The 19,888-nt window shown below is 42.0% G+C and overlaps 2 protein-coding genes across 3 annotated transcripts in view; one reads left to right on the top strand and one right to left on the bottom strand.

Moving 5' to 3' along the window:
- The window catches only part of itsn1 (intersectin 1 (SH3 domain protein)), a 72,477-nt gene extending 59,289 nt beyond the window's left edge, over positions 1-13,188 (bottom strand). The window contains 1 exon segment of the mRNA XM_045698776.1: positions 13,035-13,188. The gene's annotated coding sequence lies outside the window, so the exon portion shown is untranslated.
- A 211-nt stretch (positions 13,189-13,399) lies between these two features.
- LOC106575083 (quinone oxidoreductase-like protein 1) lies at positions 13,400-18,532 on the top strand. Of its 2 annotated transcripts, XM_014151251.1 has the most exons (13): positions 13,400-13,778; positions 13,903-13,980; positions 14,243-14,315; positions 14,431-14,475; positions 14,679-14,747; positions 14,910-15,043; positions 15,215-15,326; positions 15,687-15,707; positions 15,829-15,927; positions 16,265-16,377; positions 16,741-16,846; positions 17,033-17,078; positions 17,678-18,532. In XM_014151251.1, the coding sequence occupies exons 1-13, from the start codon at positions 13,713-13,715 to the stop codon at positions 17,775-17,777; spliced, it is 1,062 nt and encodes a 353-aa protein (XP_014006726.1). In that variant the 5' UTR covers positions 13,400-13,712; the 3' UTR covers positions 17,778-18,532. The 2 variants fall into 2 exon arrangements, with proteins under 2 accessions (XP_014006726.1, XP_014006727.1); XM_014151252.1 differs by lacking the exon at positions 15,687-15,707.
- Positions 18,533-19,888: the final 1,356 nt, after the last annotated feature.

Genomic DNA, 19,888 nt, shown 5'->3' on the forward strand with positions numbered 1-19,888 from the left:
TGTGTCTCTGGCAACATAACTGATGGCTTGGCTAGAAACAGATGTTGGGACTAGGCCTATATTTTCATTGATGGATGAAATAGCATATGAATATATTTATCAAAAATAACGTTTTTATTTCATTTGTAACCCATTGTAGAAAAGCCATTGTACACTCAAGGTTGTGCAAAACGACCTTTTTAGCATGGCTGTGCTGCAGTCATAGGTACGAGGTGGAGCAGAGCACCGTAGATCAGCACATCCCTGCTAAAAAAGTAGTTTTGCACAAGTGTACAATTGCTTTATTCAATGTATTTTTACCCATCTACCAATATGTCCCCTTCTTTGTGAGTTATTGGAAAACCTCCTTGGTCTTTGTGGACCTTACAGATAATTGTATGTGTGGGGTACAGAAATGAGGTAAACACTTATTGCAGAGTGAGTCCATGCAACTTATCAAACTTGTTGAGCGAAGTTTTACTCGTGAATTTATTTAGGATTGCCATAACTAAGGGGTTGAATACTTATTGACTCGAGACATTTCAGCTTTTCATTTTTAATTAATTTGGAAACATTTCAATAAACATAATTCCACTGAGCTGAGTGTAGGCCAGTGACCTAAAAATCTGGTAGCTGGTAACACAACAAAATGTGGAAAAAGTCAGGGGGTGTGAATACTTTCTGAAGGCACTGTATGTATGCATAAATGATTAGTAACTAAAGCTTTAGGGTGACATGGGGTCAAGGCCCTCTCATTGGGCCCGCCCTAGCAGATGTGTGTCCACTAAGCCCTGAGTACACTAAGTCAGGCTTATGGCTGTTTTCTCTGAGTCTGAGCTGACCATGTTAACTCCAGGGGAGGTTGAATATATCCCTGATACACAACAACCAACCAGACAAAGCAATAATAAATCCTGGGCATTACTCTTTGGGCTAATTCTTCCATCATCATTAAGTGGATGAGGGAATTATGATGAACAAAATGTGTGTGGAACTGGAAGTCGATGTGTTTTTGTTCTCTCTCCGTCTTAATTGGGGCATGGGGTGACGGGACAGTGTGAGGGGTAATAATAGCCCCCCCACATCACCCTCACTAGCCACGCACTCCGGTGTGAAAGTCCTGTGCCACTACCGTTATCACATTCTTGCCTGTATTGTTGACATCCAAAGCTGTGACACACTGGAGGACAAAAGTGGCTATGACAAGTAGAGGGACTGTCATACTAGTAGGGCAAGGGCAGAAAAATTGTCAAAGTCTCCAGCCACCCAAGGCAGAGACTGTTCTATCTGCTACCGCACGGCAAGCGGTACCGGAGCGCCAAGCCTTGGACCAAAAGGTTCCTTAACAGCTTCTACCCCAAAAGACATGACTGCTGAACAGTTAATCAAATGGCTAACTGGACTATTTGCATTGGCACCCTTATTTTATTCTCATCTATTATAGGTTTTTGCACTGACTCTCTTGCACAGGCTCCAAGTACACTCACTGGACTAACCACATACACTACACTGGAAACAAACACGCATATTAACTCCACACACATACAGTGGCAAGAAAAAGTATGTGAACCCTTCGGAAAGACCTGGATTTCTGCATAAATTGGTCATAAAATTTGATCTGATCTTCATCTAGGTCAGAACAATAGACAAACAGTCTGCTTAAACTAATAACATTTTCATGTCTTTATTGAACACACAGTGTAAACATTCACAGTGCAGGGTGGGAAAAGTATGTGAACACTTGGATTTAATAACTGGTTGACCCTCCTTTGGCAGCAATAACCTCAACTAAACGTTTTCTGTAGTTGCGGATCAGACCTGCACAACGGTCAGGAATTTTGGACCATTCATCTTTACAAAACTGTTTCAGTTCAGCAATATTCTTGGGATGTCTGGTGTGAACTGCACTCGAGGTCATGCCACAGCATCTCAAATGGGGTTGAGGTCAGGACTCTGACTGGGCCATTCCAGAAGGGGTATTTTCTTCTGTTGTTGACTTACTTCTGTGTTTTAGGTCGTTGTCCTATTTTATCATTCAATTTCAGCAAAGCAGCCCCAAACCACGATGCTCCCTCCACCATACTTTACAGTTGGGATGGTTTTGATGTTCGGGTGCTGGGGTGCTGTGTCTTTTTCTCCACACATCGTGTGTGTTCCTTCCAAACAACGCAACTGTAGTTTCATCTGTCCATATAATATTTTGCCAGTAGCGCTGTGGAACATCAAGGTCCACTTTCGCAAACTTTAGACGTGCAGCAATGTTTTGGACACCAGTGGCTTCTTCCATGGTGTCTTCCCATGACCACCATTCTTGTTTTACGTTTCGTAGATTCGTCAACAGAGATGTTAGCATGTTCCAGAGATTTCTGTAAGTCTTTAGCTGACACTCTAGGATTCTTCTTAACCTCATTGAGCATTCTGAGCTGTGCTCTTGCAGTCATCTTTGCAGGACGGCCACTCCTAGGGAGAGTAGCAACAGTGCTGAACTTTCTCCATTTATAGACAATTTGTCTTACCGTGGACTGATGAACATCAAGGCTTTTAGAGATACTTTTGTAACCATTTCCAGCTTTATGCAAGTCAACAATTCTTAAAACGTAGGTCTCCTGAGATGTCTTTTGTTTGAGGCATGGTTCACATCAGGCAATGCTTCTTGTGAATAGCAAACTCAAATTTTGTCTGTGTTTTTTATAGGGAAAGGCAGCTCGAACCAACATCGCCAATCTTGTCTCATTGATTGGACTCCAGGTCAGCTGACTCCTGACTCCAATTAGCTTTTGGAGAAGTCATTAGCCTAGGGGTTCACATACTTTTCCCAACGTACACTATGACTTTTTAAATGATGTATTCAATATAGACAAACTAATAACACACAAATTATTCTATTTAAGCACACTATGTCTATTGTTGTGACTTCGATGAAGATCAGATCAAATTTGATGACCGGAGCGCCAAGGTTCACATAGTTTTTCTTGCCATTTGCTGCTGCTACTCTGTTTATTATCTATGCAGTCACTTTACCCCTACCTACATGTACATATTACGTCAATTACCCCATACCCCTGCACATTGACTCGGTACCGGTACAACTTTTTATATAGCCCCGTGATTATTATTTTAACTGTTTTACAATATTTCCTTTCGTTTATTTAGGACGTTTCTAACTTTTTCTTTACTCTGCATTGTTGGTTAACGGCTCGTAAGGAAGCATTTCACTCTAAGATCTACACCGGTTGTATTCGGCACATGTGACAAATAAAATCTCGATTTGACATGACCTAAATATACTGGTCAAAAAAATAAAGGGAACACTTAAACAACACATCCTAGATCTGAATGAAATAAATAATCTTATTAAATACTTTTTTCTTTACATAGTTGAATGTGCTGACAACAAAATCACACAAAAATAATCAATGGAAATCCAATTTATCAACCCATGGAGGTCTGGATTTGGAGTCACACTCAAAATTAAAGTGGAAAACCACACTACAGGCTGATCCAACTTTGATGTAATGTCCTTAAAACAAGTCAAAATGAGGCTCAGTAGTGTGTGTGGCCTCCACGTGCCTGTATGACCTCCCTACAACGCCTGGGCATGCTCCTGATGAGGTGGCGGATGGTCTCCTGAGGGATCTCCTCCCAGACCTGGACTAAAGCATCCGCCAACTCCTGGACAGTCTGGTGCAACGTGGCGTTGGTGGATGGAGCGAGACATGATGTCCCAGATGTGCTCAATTGGATTCAGGTCTGGGGAACGGGCGGGCCAGTCCATAGCATCAATGCCTTTCTCTTGCAGGAACTGCTGACACACTCCAGCCACATGAGGTCTAGCATTGTCTTGCATTAGGAGGAACCCAGGGCCAACCGCACCAGCATATGGTCTCACAAGGGGTCTGAGGATCTCATCTCGGTACCTAATGGCAGTCAGGCTACCTCTGGCGAGCACATGGAGGGCTGTGCGGCCCCCCAAAGAAATGCCACCCCACACCATGACTGACCCACCGCCAAACCGGTCATGCTGGAGGATGTTGCAGGCAGCAGAACGTTCTCCACGGGCGTCTCCAGACTCTGTCACGTCTGTCACATGCTCAGTGTGAACCTGCTTTCATCTGTGAAGAGCACAGGGCGCCAGTGGCGAATTTGCCAATCTTGGTGTTCTCTGGCAAATGCCAAACGTCCTGCACGGTGTTGGGCTGTAAGCACAACCCCCACCTGTGGACGTCGGGCCCTCATACCACCCTCATGGAGTCTGTTTCTGACCGTTTGAGCAGACACATGCACATTTGTGGCCTGCTGGGGGTCATTTTGCAGGGCTCTGGCAGTGCTTCTCCTGCTCCTCCTTGCACAAAGGCGGAGGTAGCGGTCCTGCTGCTGGGTTGTTGCCCTCCTACGGCCTCCTCCACGTCTCCTGATGTACTGGCCTGTCTCCTGGTAGCGCCTCCATGCTCTGGACACTACGCTGACAGACACAGCAAACCTTCTTGCCACAGCTCGCATTGATGTGCCATCCTGGATGAGCTGCACTACCTGAGCCACTTGTGTGGGTTGTAGACTCCGTCTCATGCTACCACTAGAGTGAAAGCACCGCCAGCATTCAAAAGTGACCAAAACATCAGCCAGGAAGCATAGGAACTGAGAAGTGGTCTGTGGTCCCCACCTGCAGAACCACTCCTTTATTGGGGGTGTCTTGGTAAGTGCCTATAATTTCCACCTGTTGTCTATTCCATTTGCAGAACAGCATGTGAAATTTATTGTCAATCAGTGTTGCTTCCTAAGTGGACAGTTTGATTTCACAGAAGTGTGATTGACTTGGAGTTACATTGTGTTGTTTACGTGTTCCCTTTATTTTTTTGAGCAGTGTATTAGGGCTGAGACCCTACCAGTAACGCGATACTCATTAGTATCATGGCAAGGAAACATAACAAACTGGATTTAACTTATATTAAAAAAACAGCCCTAATGTTGGAAGGAAACATCATTATGTTGTCATTCAGAGTCACGTTTAGTTATTTTCCAAGCTACAGCACACAATATTTTACATACAGCAGGCTTTTAAAGGACCAAAATAGGTGGCCTGCTTCATTTTTGCCATGGAAAAAATATTGCGAGTCACAACCCTACTAGTTAAGGTGAACAGCACCAAGTGGGGCTGACTGGAATGGCACAGGAGTGCTTTTTCTGTATCAAAAGGGGCCTTAGGTGGTGGGCGTGGCAGGGGACGTGGCAGGGGACGTGGCAGGGGACGTGGCAATGCCGAATTGAAGTGACGAAGAGAGTTTATAACACCTTATATTGAACTGCTACAGAACTAAAGAAATATGGTAAATGTATGAATAAATTGCAAGACAGTCTCACTGTGTTTTTGATACTCACATGGATGACAATACTAAAGATATATGGTGGACAATAATATGCATTGGGAACAATAAGATTTGGAAGACAAAATGTATTATGACTATAAAACTACTTTTTGTCCACTTAAACATTATTTTTAAACGAATCAAAACGGGGAAAAAAATATTTGAATGCTGGACTCCAAAAGACTAGTTGACCTACAAAAACTTCCATGGACACTTAAATCATGTAGCCTAATAATGAACCCATTTATTGATGTGAAAATTGATTTGTAATCATATCTATTATGTTTATAAAATAAGAAAAAAATGCTTTAATAAAGATTATTTTACACGCAAAAAGAAGTTATGGGCGCTGTCGGCACGGTTGAATTTGAGAAAACGATAGAGGTCCCCATGTTTTATTTTATTTAGCATTTAAGACAATTTCTTGCAGTTCACTGAATTTTTCCATGGAGCCAGGATACAATTTTGCAGTTTTAACATACATTTCCTGCAATTCTACACATTTAGCCATGGACCTGAGAGAAGATTTTGCAATTTTTAAAGATAATTTCCTGCAATTATATGCATTATGCCATGGCTAATGCCGTGTTCTTGTGCTCAAACTTAACTTCACTAGGGTAGGGGGCACTATTTTCACCTCCGGATGAAAAGCGTGCCCAAAGTAAACTGCCTGCTACTCAGGCCCAGAAGCTAGGATATGCATATGGTAGATTTGGATAGAAAACACTAAAGTTTCCAAAACCGTTAAAATAATGTCTGTGAGTATAACAGAACTGATAAGCCAGCCGAAAACCTGAGAAAAAGCCATCCAGGAAGTGGGATTTTTTTTATTTTGTAGTTTTCTATTGAATGCCATTACAGTTTCCATTGACTTAGGACTCAAATTGCACTTCCACTATATGTCAACAATCTTTAGAAATTGTTTCAGGCTTGTATTCTGAAAAATGAGGGAGTAAGACCACTTTGAATGAGTGGAGCATTCAGTGTCCCAGAGGTTTTTCCATGCGCACGCCCGAGAGCACGCCTTTCTTGTTTTCCTTTTATATTGACGAAGCTTTTATCCGGTTGAAATGTTGATTATTATGACTAAAAACAACCTGATTATAAACATCGTTTGACATGTTTCTACGAACTTTACTGATAGTTTTTTAGTCTGTCTGTTATGACTGCCTTTGAGCCTGTGAATTACTGAACAAAATGGAGGTTTTTGGATATAAAGAGGGACTTTATCGAACAAAACGAACATTTATTGAGTAAATGGGAGTCTTTGTAATGATTTGTCTGCTGGGCGCTGTTCTCAGATAATCGCATGGTATGCTTTCGCCGTAAAGCCTTTTTGAAATCTGACACCGTGGTTGGATTAACAAGAAGTTAATCTTTAAACCGATGTATAACACTTGTATGTTTTATGAATTTTTATAATGAGTATTTCTGTTTTTGAATTTGGCGCGCTGCAATTTCACTGGATGTTGGCCAGGTGGGACGGTAGCGTCCCACACCCCCTAGAGAGGTTAACCGGGGCCTCCCACTCCTCTTTCTATTCTGGTTAGGGCCAGTTTGCGCTGTTCTGTGACGGGAGTAGTACACAGCGTTGTACGCGATCTTCAGTTTCTTGGCAATTTCTTGCATGGAATAGCCTTCATTTCTCAGAACAAGAATAGGACTGACGAGTTTCAGAGGAAAGCCATGTGTTTCTGGACATTTTGAGCCTGTAATCGAACCCACAAATGCTGATGCTCCAGATACTCAACTAGTCTAAAGAAGGCCAGTTTAATCGTTTCTTTAATCAGGACAACAGTTTTCAGCTGTGCTAACATAATTGCAAAAGGGTTTTCTAATGATCAAATAGCCTTTTAAAATGATAAACTTGGATTAGCTAACACAACGTGCCATCGGAACACAGGAGTGATGGTTGCTGATAATGGGCCTCTGTACGCCTATGTAGATATTCCATAAAAAAATTATAATCTGCTGTTTCCAGCTACAATTGTCATTTACAACATTAACAATGTCTACACTGTTCTTCTGATCAATTTGATGTTATTTTAAATGGACAAAATAAAAAAGTGATCCCAAACTTTTCAACGGTAGTATGTATATATGTATGTATGTATGTATATATATATATATTTTCACAACCTTTATAATTTCACAACCTTTACGTGCTTTTAGACATTTAAATTTACACAAAGCGTTTTTCCATCCCAAATGTTATCTTCTGCGATTTGTACAGTTTGGACTTAGACGTCCAAGAGTTACATCAGAAAGGTTATATGGGGAGGTTATTTAAGTAATCAAGTGACTTATATAGGTGTCCTTGAGCTGCTCAGAAGAATACTAATAGTGGCAAAAAAAGCATTGTGAAAAATCCAAACCAAAAAAGTGTAGGAGAAAAAGCTATCAAAACACAGACATACAAAGTGATCCAAGTCGCCCAGACACAGGCCCATCTGGATCAACTGAAGAAAGGAATAAAAAGAGGTGTCACTCTTCCTAGAGCTGGTCGCCTGGCCAAACTGAGCAATCCGGGGAGAATGGCCTTGGTCAGGGAGGGGACCAATAACCCGATGGTCACGTCGACAGAGCTCCATAGTTCCTCTGTGGAGATAGGAGAACCTTGCAGAAGGACAACCATCTCTGCAGCACTCTACCGATCAGGCCGTCATGGTGGAGTGGCCAGACGGAAGCCACTCCTCAGTAAAAGGCACGACAGCCCGCTTGGAGTTTGCCAAAAGGCACCTAAAGGACTCTCAGACCATGAGAAACTGGATTCTCTGGTCTGATGAAAACAAGATTGAATGCTTTGGCCTGAATGCCAAGCGTCACATCTGGAGGAAACCTGGCACCATCCCTACGGGAAGAATGGTGGTGTCAGCATCATGCTGTGGAGAGGTTTTTCAGTGGCAAGGACTGGGAGACTAGACATGCTCGAGGGAAAGATGAACAGAGCAAAGTATAGAGAGATCCTTGATGAAAACCTGCTCCAGAGTGTTCAGGACTACAGACTGGGAGAAAAGGTTCATCTTCCAACAGGACAATGACCCTAAGCACACAGCCAAGACAATGCAGGAGTGGCTTTGGGACAAGTCTCTGAATGTCCTTGAGTGGCACAGCCAGAGCCCGGACTTGAACCCCATCAAACATCTCTGGAGAGACCTGAAAATAGCTGTGCAGCAACGCTCCCCATCCAACACTGACAGAGCTTGAAAGGATCTGCAGAGAAGAATGGGAGAAACTCCCCAAATAGAGGTGTTCCAAGCTTGTAGCGTCATACCCAAAGAGAGTCGAAGCTGTAATTGCTGCTAAAGGTTCTTCAACAAAGTACTGAGTAAATGGTCTGAATACTTATGCAAATGTATTGTTTCAGTAAAAAAATATACATAAATTAGCAAACATTTCAAAAAAACAGTTTTTGCTTCGTCAGTATGGGGTATTGTGTGTAGATTGATGGGGGGGGGGACAATTTAATACATTTTAGACTAAGGCTGTAACATAGCAAAATGTGGAAAAAGTCAAGGGGTCTGAATACTTTCCGAATGCACTGTACAACCAAATTGAGAACTGTGCAACACACACAGTTCTTTCCACCATCCCCAAGAGAGGTCCAAACTGCATGCAGGTAGTATTTGAGGGAATCCTACTCCAAACTGCAGCACCAACATCAGAATTATCACTCATCAAACCAACATGACCTTGGATATAAGGGAGTTGGTGTTTAAAAAAACAAAACATCAGATGACTATCTAACTTATCAGATGGCTTGTCAATCTCAGGCCCACAGATCCTGCAGTGAATGCTGTGCAACCGATTGGTAGTCTGGTTACCAAAGGGCAGCACTGGTTCACTGGTCAACGATCAAAAGGTTGAGGTGGGGAATGGGGCAGCGACAGCATCTATGTTGCACGCCAAGACAAGGGTATTGCCTGCTTCTTTGAAACATATTTGGCTGTAACCTACATCATGTTGCTTTGGCAGTATAATTAAATGTGCTGAAAATGGACTGCGGTTGACTGTGTGGACTGCTGGTGGGTAGATTTAATGTGACACTTTCCTGTTGAGGACCTGAAATGCCATGCTCCAGCCAATGTCAAGGCAAGGTTGCCCTGTAGCTGAGCAACCCAGGGGCGATAGATAGGAGCGCTGCAGTGTCTGCAACTGCGCAGCCAAAGCTCTCTCACATACATGCACGCACACAAACACAAGCCTGTTGCCTATCAGTTAGCCCATAGACTATGCTGATCTGCATCGGGGCTAAGATTAATGTAAAATCGCAGAAAAGATTAGGTTTGGTGGGCCGTTTTCCCTGCACTAGTCGGCATCGGAGGCAATTCAGTTAAGTTGATAAGTCTGGAATTCCCTCTGCAATAAGCACACCATGTTCAGCCCTTAGAGGAAAATTCACAGATGCTTCATCAGCACAGCACCAGTTCGAAAGCAAACTCAATATTATATGCATTGAAAATCTACCTACCGTAAACAAGATTGCATTTCCTACCAGCCAGCGCAATTTTCTGCATTTTCTTGCCATGACTCTATGGTAGGGCTGGGCGATACGGCCAAATTATCATACCATGTTTTTTTTTTGATATGACAGTATTTTATGTTTTTGAAATTTGCTTTGAGTAGTATGTGACCCTAGAGTGGCAACACATACATTTGAAGTGATTTCAATGGGTTCCTCCATTCTGATTGTTTAATACTGTTCAATTCAACCAAAAATAATTTCCTTCATTTTAATCAATTTCTGCATTTCCTGCACTCATTTCAGATCATTTCCACACTGCCACGTAGGGCACAATATGGGCAAAAAATCTAGACCTTATTTTAACCAAATGTTGCAATTGCAATTTGACTTGCGATTTACATCAAAACACTTGGGTGAACAGTTGGAATCATGGAAATCGAATGTTTATTAAAATTCGATATTTAGAATATAACAGTGGAGGCTGTTGAAGGGAGGATGACTCAATAATGGCTGCAATGGAGTAAATAGAATGGTATCAAACATGTGTTTGATATGACAACAAATGAAAATGTCAGGGAGGAGTTATTGTGACAGGGTAGGAACCAAAGTGTTGGTCAGTATTTCCTAGGAGACCCTGTAATCTTTGGCTTCATTAAATGTTTCTTCGTGTTGGCAACATATTCATGCTTTTCCTATTTTATTTAAAAGGTACTGTTGCACAAACAACACGCTGATTTAGGCCTACACCATCACTGGTATCAGGCTGTATAGCTAGCTACATTTGCTTTGACTCAGTACATTTTAATAGCTAGCTAGCCAGTTAACTAGTGATTAGGATTAGAGGCTAACACAATTTAGCTAAAACATGCCAAGGAAAAACAAACTAGTTGTTTGCAGATGTAAGAAAAACAAACTAATAGTGTAATTATAGAACGCTTGTAGATATATATTGAGAAGAAAAGTGAAAACAACATCATTGTCATCAACATTGTTGCATGTGCTGCATTGACCATGCAGACTGAATGCAAGTGTCTTGTGGTAAAGCAACAACAAATGCGCTCCTTGAGTGACGGAGTGGGACCTGATCTGTGTGGAAAGCGGCATGGAGAGTGGAGAGGGATGTCTCAAGGAGCGGTGTAAACTATAAAAATGGATGTTACACAAAGCATATCACATTTAACAAACCAAACATTCAAATACTGTTATAGAAGGTAAAGTAAAAACCCATAATGGTCCATGCATCGATACCGGTATATACCGCCCAGCCCTACTCTATGGTATTGAATAAAGCTGATAAAGAAAAATACAAAGCCCCATTTGAGAGGGAGATGCAAGTCCAGCAAAGCAGAGCTCCCCCAGCCTTTGCTGTTAAGACATGGTAAGACAAAGCAGAAAACCAAATAACTGAATTAGCACGCTAACACTAATCATTGGCGCCAGAGCAGTATAGTGGGTCTCCTACAAGTCAGACAAAACTCAGCAGGCTATAGCACTGGAAAGTTAAACTATGGTGGCAAAATGATTCTATGCTGTGACCAAAATCATATCACAAAATCAAAGCATGTCATTTCCTTCATGCCCCTCAAATAGAGATAATTTGGGGTAGGGTGTCACTGCCAACAACAAAGTTCAATTCACATTAATCATTTATATGATCTTTCTTGACAGCCAAGCTGGCATGACTTCTAGAGTCAGACAGCGGGGCTAGGGCTAGGTTTAGGTTGGCCCACAGGGTGCGTGTGAGACAATGCCAAACATGGCTGTTAAAAACCATGCTCTCTTTCTTTCTCTGCCGGTCTCTCTGATAAACACACGCGAAAATGCATGCGTAGTGACATGGCGAGATGTAACACAGAAATATCCTAGAGTAGACAAGTTTGTGCGGGATATTCATTTCGTTAGCTAAAACAAAAGAATCAAAATAATCCAACCTGTGCAAGACTAATGATGTCAGGGCAAGGGCACTGCAGTTTTTGTTAGATATGGCCAGGTCCAGAGCCTTCTTTTCTATTGCAAATAGAAAGCTATGGCCATGTCATTCCTATTGAAGCTAAGCAAAATATTTAAATTCTTAGAGCCCACAGCACAAAATAAATCATACCTAGCTAGCAAGGTAACTGGCAGCTAACTGTCAATGCAGCTTCGTTAGCTAGCTAGTCAGTCTGCTAGCCGGTTGGCTTATATGATTGGTCGCTAGTTAGTCTGAGTTGTCAGGCTGTAATACAGAATTAATTGGTATATACAGCGTGACACATTTGTATGAAAAATATTGTAAAACGTTCCTTACAAGCCAGAATGTTGCATAAAATGACATTGAAACTTATTCTACCAGTTGTCTGTGCAGTTTGTCCTTCAACTGCGTGAAATTTGAGGAAAATATCTACAGGAAAGAATTGTTTATTATTTACCCAACTTTTTAGCAGTAGGTATGGTTCAGTTAGTCACCTAGGTAAAATTAGTTTTATATTGGATATTCGGTTCTCTCTCATAGCTATTGAGCCATGACATGCCATGACAACGAACATGGTATATTCTGAATCAGGGGAAGATGCACCCCTGATACACAAGTTCCATTGTCATGGCATGCTTGGGTCAATATCTATTGACGAGAGAAAACCAAATATAAAACTACCTTTACCTCGGTTTCGAACCCAACCATATAATAATATATGTAGCTACCTAACTGCTCTCTAAATAGTCGGGTAAACAATACTTTCTTGTGGATATTTTGTCTCAAATTAAGAGCAGTTGAAGGGAAGGACAAACTACACAGACAACCGGTAGAATAAGTTCAAATATACAACATTCTGTTTTGTAAGGAACATTTACACGATTTCGCACACAAATGTTTCAGCCCGTATAAAAAAAAACGTACCAATGAATTGTGCATTACAGTCTGATTAATCCGACTGGTTGCTAACTAACGTTAATGCACATACTAATTGCCTTGCTTAACATCACATCCAACACAAATTAACTTGGTTAGCTAGTTGGCTAACTAGTTAGCAAGGTAAGGATCCTTGGAAATATCATCCACTAAAATTCATACAATGGCATCTGACTGGTTAGCTAGCTAATAACACGAAATGGGTTGATAAGTGCAGTGCAGCGATTTCCTACCGACCGTCTTGTCTGCCCCCTACCAGCTACTGTTACCAGCTAGCGCGAGCCAGGCTAGCCAGAAATTCTTCCAAATTTGTACTGATTGATTACCATATTTTTCTTACCTCATCATTCGTTTTTCATTCTTAAATAATTGATAATTTAAGGTACTGTGTGTTACTTATACGATAAAATTGAATGGTCGATTTAGCGAGATATTTCCCTTTAATTCCAAATTCCCTTCCACCATGGGCCCGCCGTAAGGCTAAGCAAATTGGAAAATGGGGTACTACCGCGAGACGTTGAGTTTTAGGTGTATCGGCAGTATCGAGCCAATCAGCGAACGATATAATATGATCGACGTAAAATTGTACTAATCACAAATAGCAAACATGTGACGTAAGTGTCCTATTGGACTATAATCGTTGATTGACAATACATTTTGTGAACGCGATAAATCAAAAGACCAATGGGCAGCTTAAGCCAATCTCGCGGTATGAACTTTTTGGGCGTACAGAGGAACTAAAGGAAAACATACAAATATTTGTTTATGCATGTCGTTAGCTAACGTTAGCTATCTTTCTGCCCATTTTCTTTTAACCGAAGACCTTTAACTGATATCATATGTCCAACATGACATGTATTTGTTTTGTAAGATATCTGCATACTCATTGACATGGTTTAACAAGAGTTTTGACAGTACAAGTTTCTACTTTCAATGCACAGGTAAACAGCATTGCTAGCTAACGTTAGTTGCTCTTATTGCGCGTGAATTTCACCTGCATGCTGATAGTTTTTCCACCATGAAAGGGCTTTACTGTAAGCTAGGTGAAACCACTGCAGAGGCGAAATTTGTCATCCAGGAAACGGTGAGTGCCCAACATAATAATGTAGCTGTCACTTTAGTCTAGCATGCCAACAATTTTAGCAGGAGGGCTCATAACGCTAGTTTGCTGTCTGAAACTCACTGCTTGTCTTTTCAACATGTCACAGAATTTAGCCAGTGCCCTCGGTAGCAACCAGGTCAAAGTGCAAGTGAAGGCATGTGCCCTTAGTCCACTGGATATAAAAGTAAGTTTAATGTGTGTTATACTCATTGTATTGTCAATGTTGACTATATACGCCTAGCAATAGCCATAATGGACAAGACTTACTGTTGTCGCTCTCAATATGCTGCTGAAAATATCAGCCCCTGTATTTTTAAAAAACTTTTTTTTTTGTTGTTTACCAAACTGTGTGTTGCTATATGATAGGCCTACCTTACATGACCACACAGCATGTATGGCTGTATGGGCTACTTGTCACATTTCCTTACCCTCTCTCCTCTGGTTAGCTCCATGAGGATCTAAAGTTCCAAAGGGACCTGGTGCCAGTAGGGAGGGAGATTGTTGGGATCGTCCTCCAAGGTAAACAGAATATTCACTAATTGACCTTGTTTATCACTTTGATGTTAATTACACAATGTACTATATTTTTGGAGCAAACCTTTAATCTTTTGCAATGTTTTTGTTCTGTTTTCAGTTGGGCCTAAGGTGACCTTTTTCCAACCCGATGATGAAGTTGTAGGTAAATGTTACAGGTGGGATCTGAACCTGCTACATAAGGATAAATCATAGAGTTTCAAAACATCCCCTTATTTTGATGATTTTCACATTGTCAACGGCAATGTTCCCGATAACCTATTGAAAGACCCTTCCCTTTTTATAATTTTTGGATATGACCATTGTGTATTTATCTAGACTTTGCTTTTCCCTTCTTCCACATGACAGGAATTCTGCCCTTGGATACAGCGATGTCTGGTTTGTGCGATGCCATTGTCATCAACGAGCATCATCTTGGTATGTTGTACACATCCAAAAGTAACGCAAGAGTACATCTATAACATCTATTAGTATTTGTTGGTACAAATTAACAAAGTAATAAAGGGTACACATTTAAATTGGTACAAATTAAGTAATTGTTTCTTCTGCAATATTGAGTGACTTGTGTTCGCTCACCAGTGCAGAAGCCAGAGAAGTTGAGCTGGGTGGAGGCGGCAGGGGCCATTCGGGATGGACTGCGGGCCTATACAGCCCTCCATACCCTAGCCCGTATGGCATCCGGGCACACTCTGCTGGTGCTGGACGGAGCCAGTGTAGGTATTTCCCCATAGTGGCCCCTCATCTGAGCATTCAATGGCACTGTATAAATCCATAGTTGGACATCACAAGAAGATGTTAGCAAAGAATCTTAATAGTAGCACATCATTTCTCTTTAAGAGAACAAGACTACTAACTGCTATTTTGGCTGTGTATATACCTTTCAGCCCTTTGGAGTTCTGGCCATCCAGCTGGCCCACTACCATGGAGTTAAAGTACTGGCATCAGCCCTGTCCTCCGAAGACCAGAAATTCCTGGAGCAGCTTCGGCCCAGCGTCGGTGAGAACGGGGAGGGGGGCAAGTGTGTGTGTGTGTGTGTGTGTGTGTAAATAGAGTAGCGGTGTCACAGTAGAGAAGGTGTTGGAAGTTGAGGATTGTAAATTAATGCAACCAGGTAATAACGGATGCGATGAGACAGCGTTATTATCTGTTACCTAAACCACTCTCATCATGAAAAATACAGTAGTAAAGTTCTGACAGCAACACATAGGGCCCAGTTTCTCAGACACAGGTTAAAGCATAGTCCCGGACTGAAAAGCATGCTAGATGGAAATTCACTGGGAAACTTGCCCGTAGTATTTAATCCTAGTCTATGCTCTGTTTCCTCTGTCACTTTTCCACTCAAATCACACATTCTAGGAGTGCGAGAGTCTCTTGTAGGTAAGTCTTGTGTGCGTCCTCTTGGAGGGCAATGGAAATGGAGTACCAAAAATGGTTATTTATTGTTGGTACACTGTTTGGCGTGTAGCCTTCATAAGGGTTTTCCCTGTCCTGTGTCTAGCCAGGGTGATCGGTGTGTGGGATGCCAAGGTAGACCTGGTGGATTCCTGTTTGGAAGAGACGGGTGGTCTAGGGGTGGACATTGTCATGGACTCTGGAGGTAAGAAGCCAATGTAGGGCCGTAGGTTGTTGTTATCCATTATGCTAGCTAGCTTTGTCTAACATGAATCGTAGTGCTGTGAGTGTGTGCTTCTGTGATTTTTGTATCTAAACGCAAAACAGTAAAGGTTTGTAACAGGAATAGAAGGGAAATGGATTCACTGTTGTGCCCTGTTGTTTTTATACCATTGACACAGGCTTAAGAGGTGTGTGTGTGTGTGTGTGTGTGTGTGTGTGTGTGTGTGTGTGTGTGTGTGTGTGTGTGTGTGTGTGTGTGTGTGTGTGTGTGTGTGTGTGTGTGTGTGTGTGTGTGTGTGTGTGTGTGTGTGTTCCTCCAGTGAGATTGCATGAGGAGGAGCCAGAGGCCAGGTGTCTTCTGCCCTACAAGCATGACATCATCACCCTGCTCGGGGTCGGAGGTCACTGGGTTACAACTGAGCAAAACCTGCAGGTAGACTGCAGTCATGTATTCTATCCAACCATTAATTCGTGTTGGATTAGAGCAGCCATTTGGCAGTTCAGTTCCCCTAGTCATATATAAGATTTATTCATCACTACTTACATACCATGGGTGATTGAAATATTGTTTGTGTTTGTTACAGCTTATTAATGTGTGCTTTCTGAGAAGTTGAAAATACTGCAAAAAAACAGACCAATGTTATGTTGGGAGTAGTGAAGAGATCTGGGTTAGATAGTGTTTCCTGTAATAATGTGTATTTATCTGTCTTTCCATTGACCTTCAAGTGGATTTGCTCAAGTTTGTACACAACGTTTGTTTGGGGTTTAATCTGAGCTCGTCTCTTCTGTTTCTCAGCTGGACCCTCCAGATAGCCGCAGCCTCTTCCTGAAGGCCGCCTCCCTGTCTTTCCTCAACGAGGAAGTGTGGGGGGCATCCAGTGCCCGCCAGGGAAGGTACCTCCGTATCCTTTAGCTAACCTCAGCCCCTCTGGGTCAGCCTCTGGAGGGGGCAGGAATTTTAAAATCTCCTAACTATAATTCATTGAGATGAAACAAGCATATTGAAATGAAAATCTGATATAAGGGGTTGAGCGTGGATAATAGAATTGCTAATATGTTACATGTTAACCTTACATGCTCCTTTTCAGACATCATGAAGGATATAGTGGAGAAGCTTTCCACTGGGACCTTAAGGTACAGAACTGCAATAATGAGTGTATGTGCAGTGCAAGTGTGAATAAGCTAGGGCCTCCCGAGTGGCGCAGCGGTCTAAGGCACTGCATCGCAGAGCTAGAGGTGTCACTACAGACCCGGGTTCGATCCCAGGCTGTTGCAGCCAGCCGTGGCCGGGAGACCAATGAGGCGGCGCACAATTGGCCCAGCGTCGTTCGGGTTGGGGGAGGGTTTGGCTGGCCGGGATGTCCCGTCGCGCTCTATCGACTCCTTGTGGCGGGCCTGGCGCATGCACGCCGACTTCGGTCGCCAGCTGTACAGTGTTTCCTCCAACACGTTGATGCGACTGGCTTCCAGGTTAAGCGAGCAGTGTGTCAAGAAGCAGTACAGCTTGTCAGGGTCGTGTGTTGGAGGACACATGGCTCTCGACCTTCGTTAGTACGGGAGTTGCAGCAATGGGACAAGACTGTACCTACCAATTGGATATCACGAGAGGGGTGAAAAGTAAAAAAATATATGTTTGAATAAGCATGGTTATACAGTACATTTGTTCTTGGTATGTTGAGGAGTTTGTGTTTATCCTGGTGGACAGTGCTCACTTTGCCCTCTGTCTTATGCAGGCCCCAGCTAGAGGACCCGGTGCCTTTGTATGATGCCACAGTTTCCATGGAGATGGTGCAAAAGAAACAAGTCCGGAAGAGGTTGGTTGTTCAACTCTGAGGCGGACAGACACTCTGGTCCAGCATTCCCCTTGTAAAAGACAGGCTCCCAAATTCTGCCTCTCATATTTCCTATGTATTTGTGGCCAGCAGTGGTGGAAAAAGTACCCAACTGTCATACTTGAGTAATAGTATAGATACCTTAATAGTAAGTAAAAGTGAAAGTCACCCAGTAGAATACTACTTGAGTAAAAGTCTAAAAGTATTTGGTTTTAAATGTACTTAATTATCAAAAGTAAATGTAATTGCTAAAATATACTTAAGTGTCAAAAGTAAATTCCTTATATTAAGCAAAGCAGACGGCACCATTTTGTTTTAAAAATGTAGATAGCCAGGGTCACACTCCAGCACTCAGACATTATTTTCAAAAGATGCATGTGTTTAGTGAGTCCGCCAGACCATAGGCAGTAGGGATGATCACATGTTCTCTGGATAAGTGCGTCAATTTCACAATTTTCCTGTCCTGCTCAGCGTTCAAAATGTAATGAGTAATTTTGGTTGGCAGGGAAAATGTATTGAGTAAAAAGTTTCAATATTTTCTATAGGTATGTAGTGAAGTAAAAGTTACCCAAAAAACAACTTTATTAGTACTTTATACCACTGGTTGCCAGTCATTCCAGTACAATGTAAATATGTGCTAAGAGTCTGTTTCTGAGTTGATCAAAACATCTAATAATGTGTGTTTTGCTTAGTGTAATTACATTCAACACATTGATGCTTGTCTTTTTATTAAAAACCTTTGTGGTTAACCCTCAAGCATGAAGCCTTGTAATTTTTTACAGCCTCCAACAGAGCAACACATCAGTGGCGTTTAGTATGACACACCGTAGCAAATCATTTGCAACAGAAAACAAAACATCTGTAGAACCTTATGTTTTGAAAAAAGTTTTATTCCGTTTGGTGCCTTACTGAACATGACCCAACTTGAATTCTACATAAACTGCAACTGCTTTTCGTGTGTCATTTGTGACCAGAGAAATTCTTGGTAAATGATTTAATCTAAGGTGGGGAAGCAACAATGTCCTGTTTCTGGAGGCTTTCTGGGATTGGAGAGATACCATTGTCCACCTGTACCGCTCTCTGAGGGCATATCAGAAGTGTTGAGAGACGGGTCACTTCCAAATAGTTTGTCCTTCCAGTCAACGCTCTGTCCTCAAGTGACCCTCACTGTGATTGGCCAGAGTTAACAGGGCTGCATTCAGTACAGAACGTAATAGAACGTTCAACTGAACAGAAACTGTGCTGTACTGAACAACCAATTGGGGAAAAAAACATGGCAGGGTTTGGTTGTGGGTTCAAAATGCACAGCTGTCCTTTTAAATACGTCACTCATTGCTTCATCCCACACCCTGGAAACCCACCGACCAGCGCAAATGTATTTCAGTCTGTTCAAGAACATACAAGAAGTTTGGGGAAAATGTGTCATTCAGTACAAACCGTTCCGCAATGTAGCAAACGTTAACGTACCCCTAATGTCTGAGGTCGTTGACCTATCAATAGACGGGTTTCCATTGACCCAGGTTTATTCAACAAAAGCAATGTAGCAAAAAAATAATTGCGGTGTGTAATGGAAATGGCAGATATGAGACATTTTCTAAAGATGGACCAAAACATTTATTTCTAACTTTCTTTGTTGTGACAAATTGACATGAACCGTTTTTCGAATAAGATTGCTGAATACTCTTAGGGTACGTGATGTCATCATCCACTCTACATTTAATATTAAATCCCTACTGCTTACAAAATAACATTTTCCAACTATAAAAATAGCACAAGAATTGTCCTGACTTAAGAATACTTCCCCTTGCTTTTCTGGTTGGCTGAATGCAAGTTTCACCTTCCAATTATTTCAGTGCAAGTTTCAACATGGCACAGACAAGCCTAGGCAGCCGATAGTGCCTGTCCATGGGCGCTAGAGTCGAGGCTATACGTTGGCACATGAGATTTATTAGAATATGGCAAATATTAGTCAATTGTTGCCAGGAGTACAACTTTCACTGGGGACAGGGGGGACAAATCCCCCCCCCCACATTCTGAAATTGCATTTTTATAATTGGAATGTGATACAAAACGAGGCAACGGTGTGCTTTAGGACCATGCCGATGTCTCTGA

This window comes from Salmo salar, chromosome ssa17, assembly GCF_905237065.1.
Source record: "Salmo salar chromosome ssa17, Ssal_v3.1, whole genome shotgun sequence".
NCBI lineage: Eukaryota > Metazoa > Chordata > Actinopteri > Salmoniformes > Salmonidae > Salmo > Salmo salar.

Bases quoted from the DNA above. Each gene is read 5' to 3' on its own strand.
- LOC106575083 (XM_014151251.1), top strand. From the start codon at position 13,713: ATGAAAGGGCTTTACTGTAAGCTAGGTGAAACCACTGCAGAGGCGAAA. The intron at 16,378-16,740 runs GTAGACTGCAGT...TCTGTTTCTCAG, and splicing joins CAACTGAGCAAAACCTGCAG to CTGGACCCTCCAGATAGCCG. The intron at 16,847-17,032 runs GTATCCTTTAGC...GCTCCTTTTCAG, and splicing joins CCGCCAGGGAAGGTACCTCC to ACATCATGAAGGATATAGTG.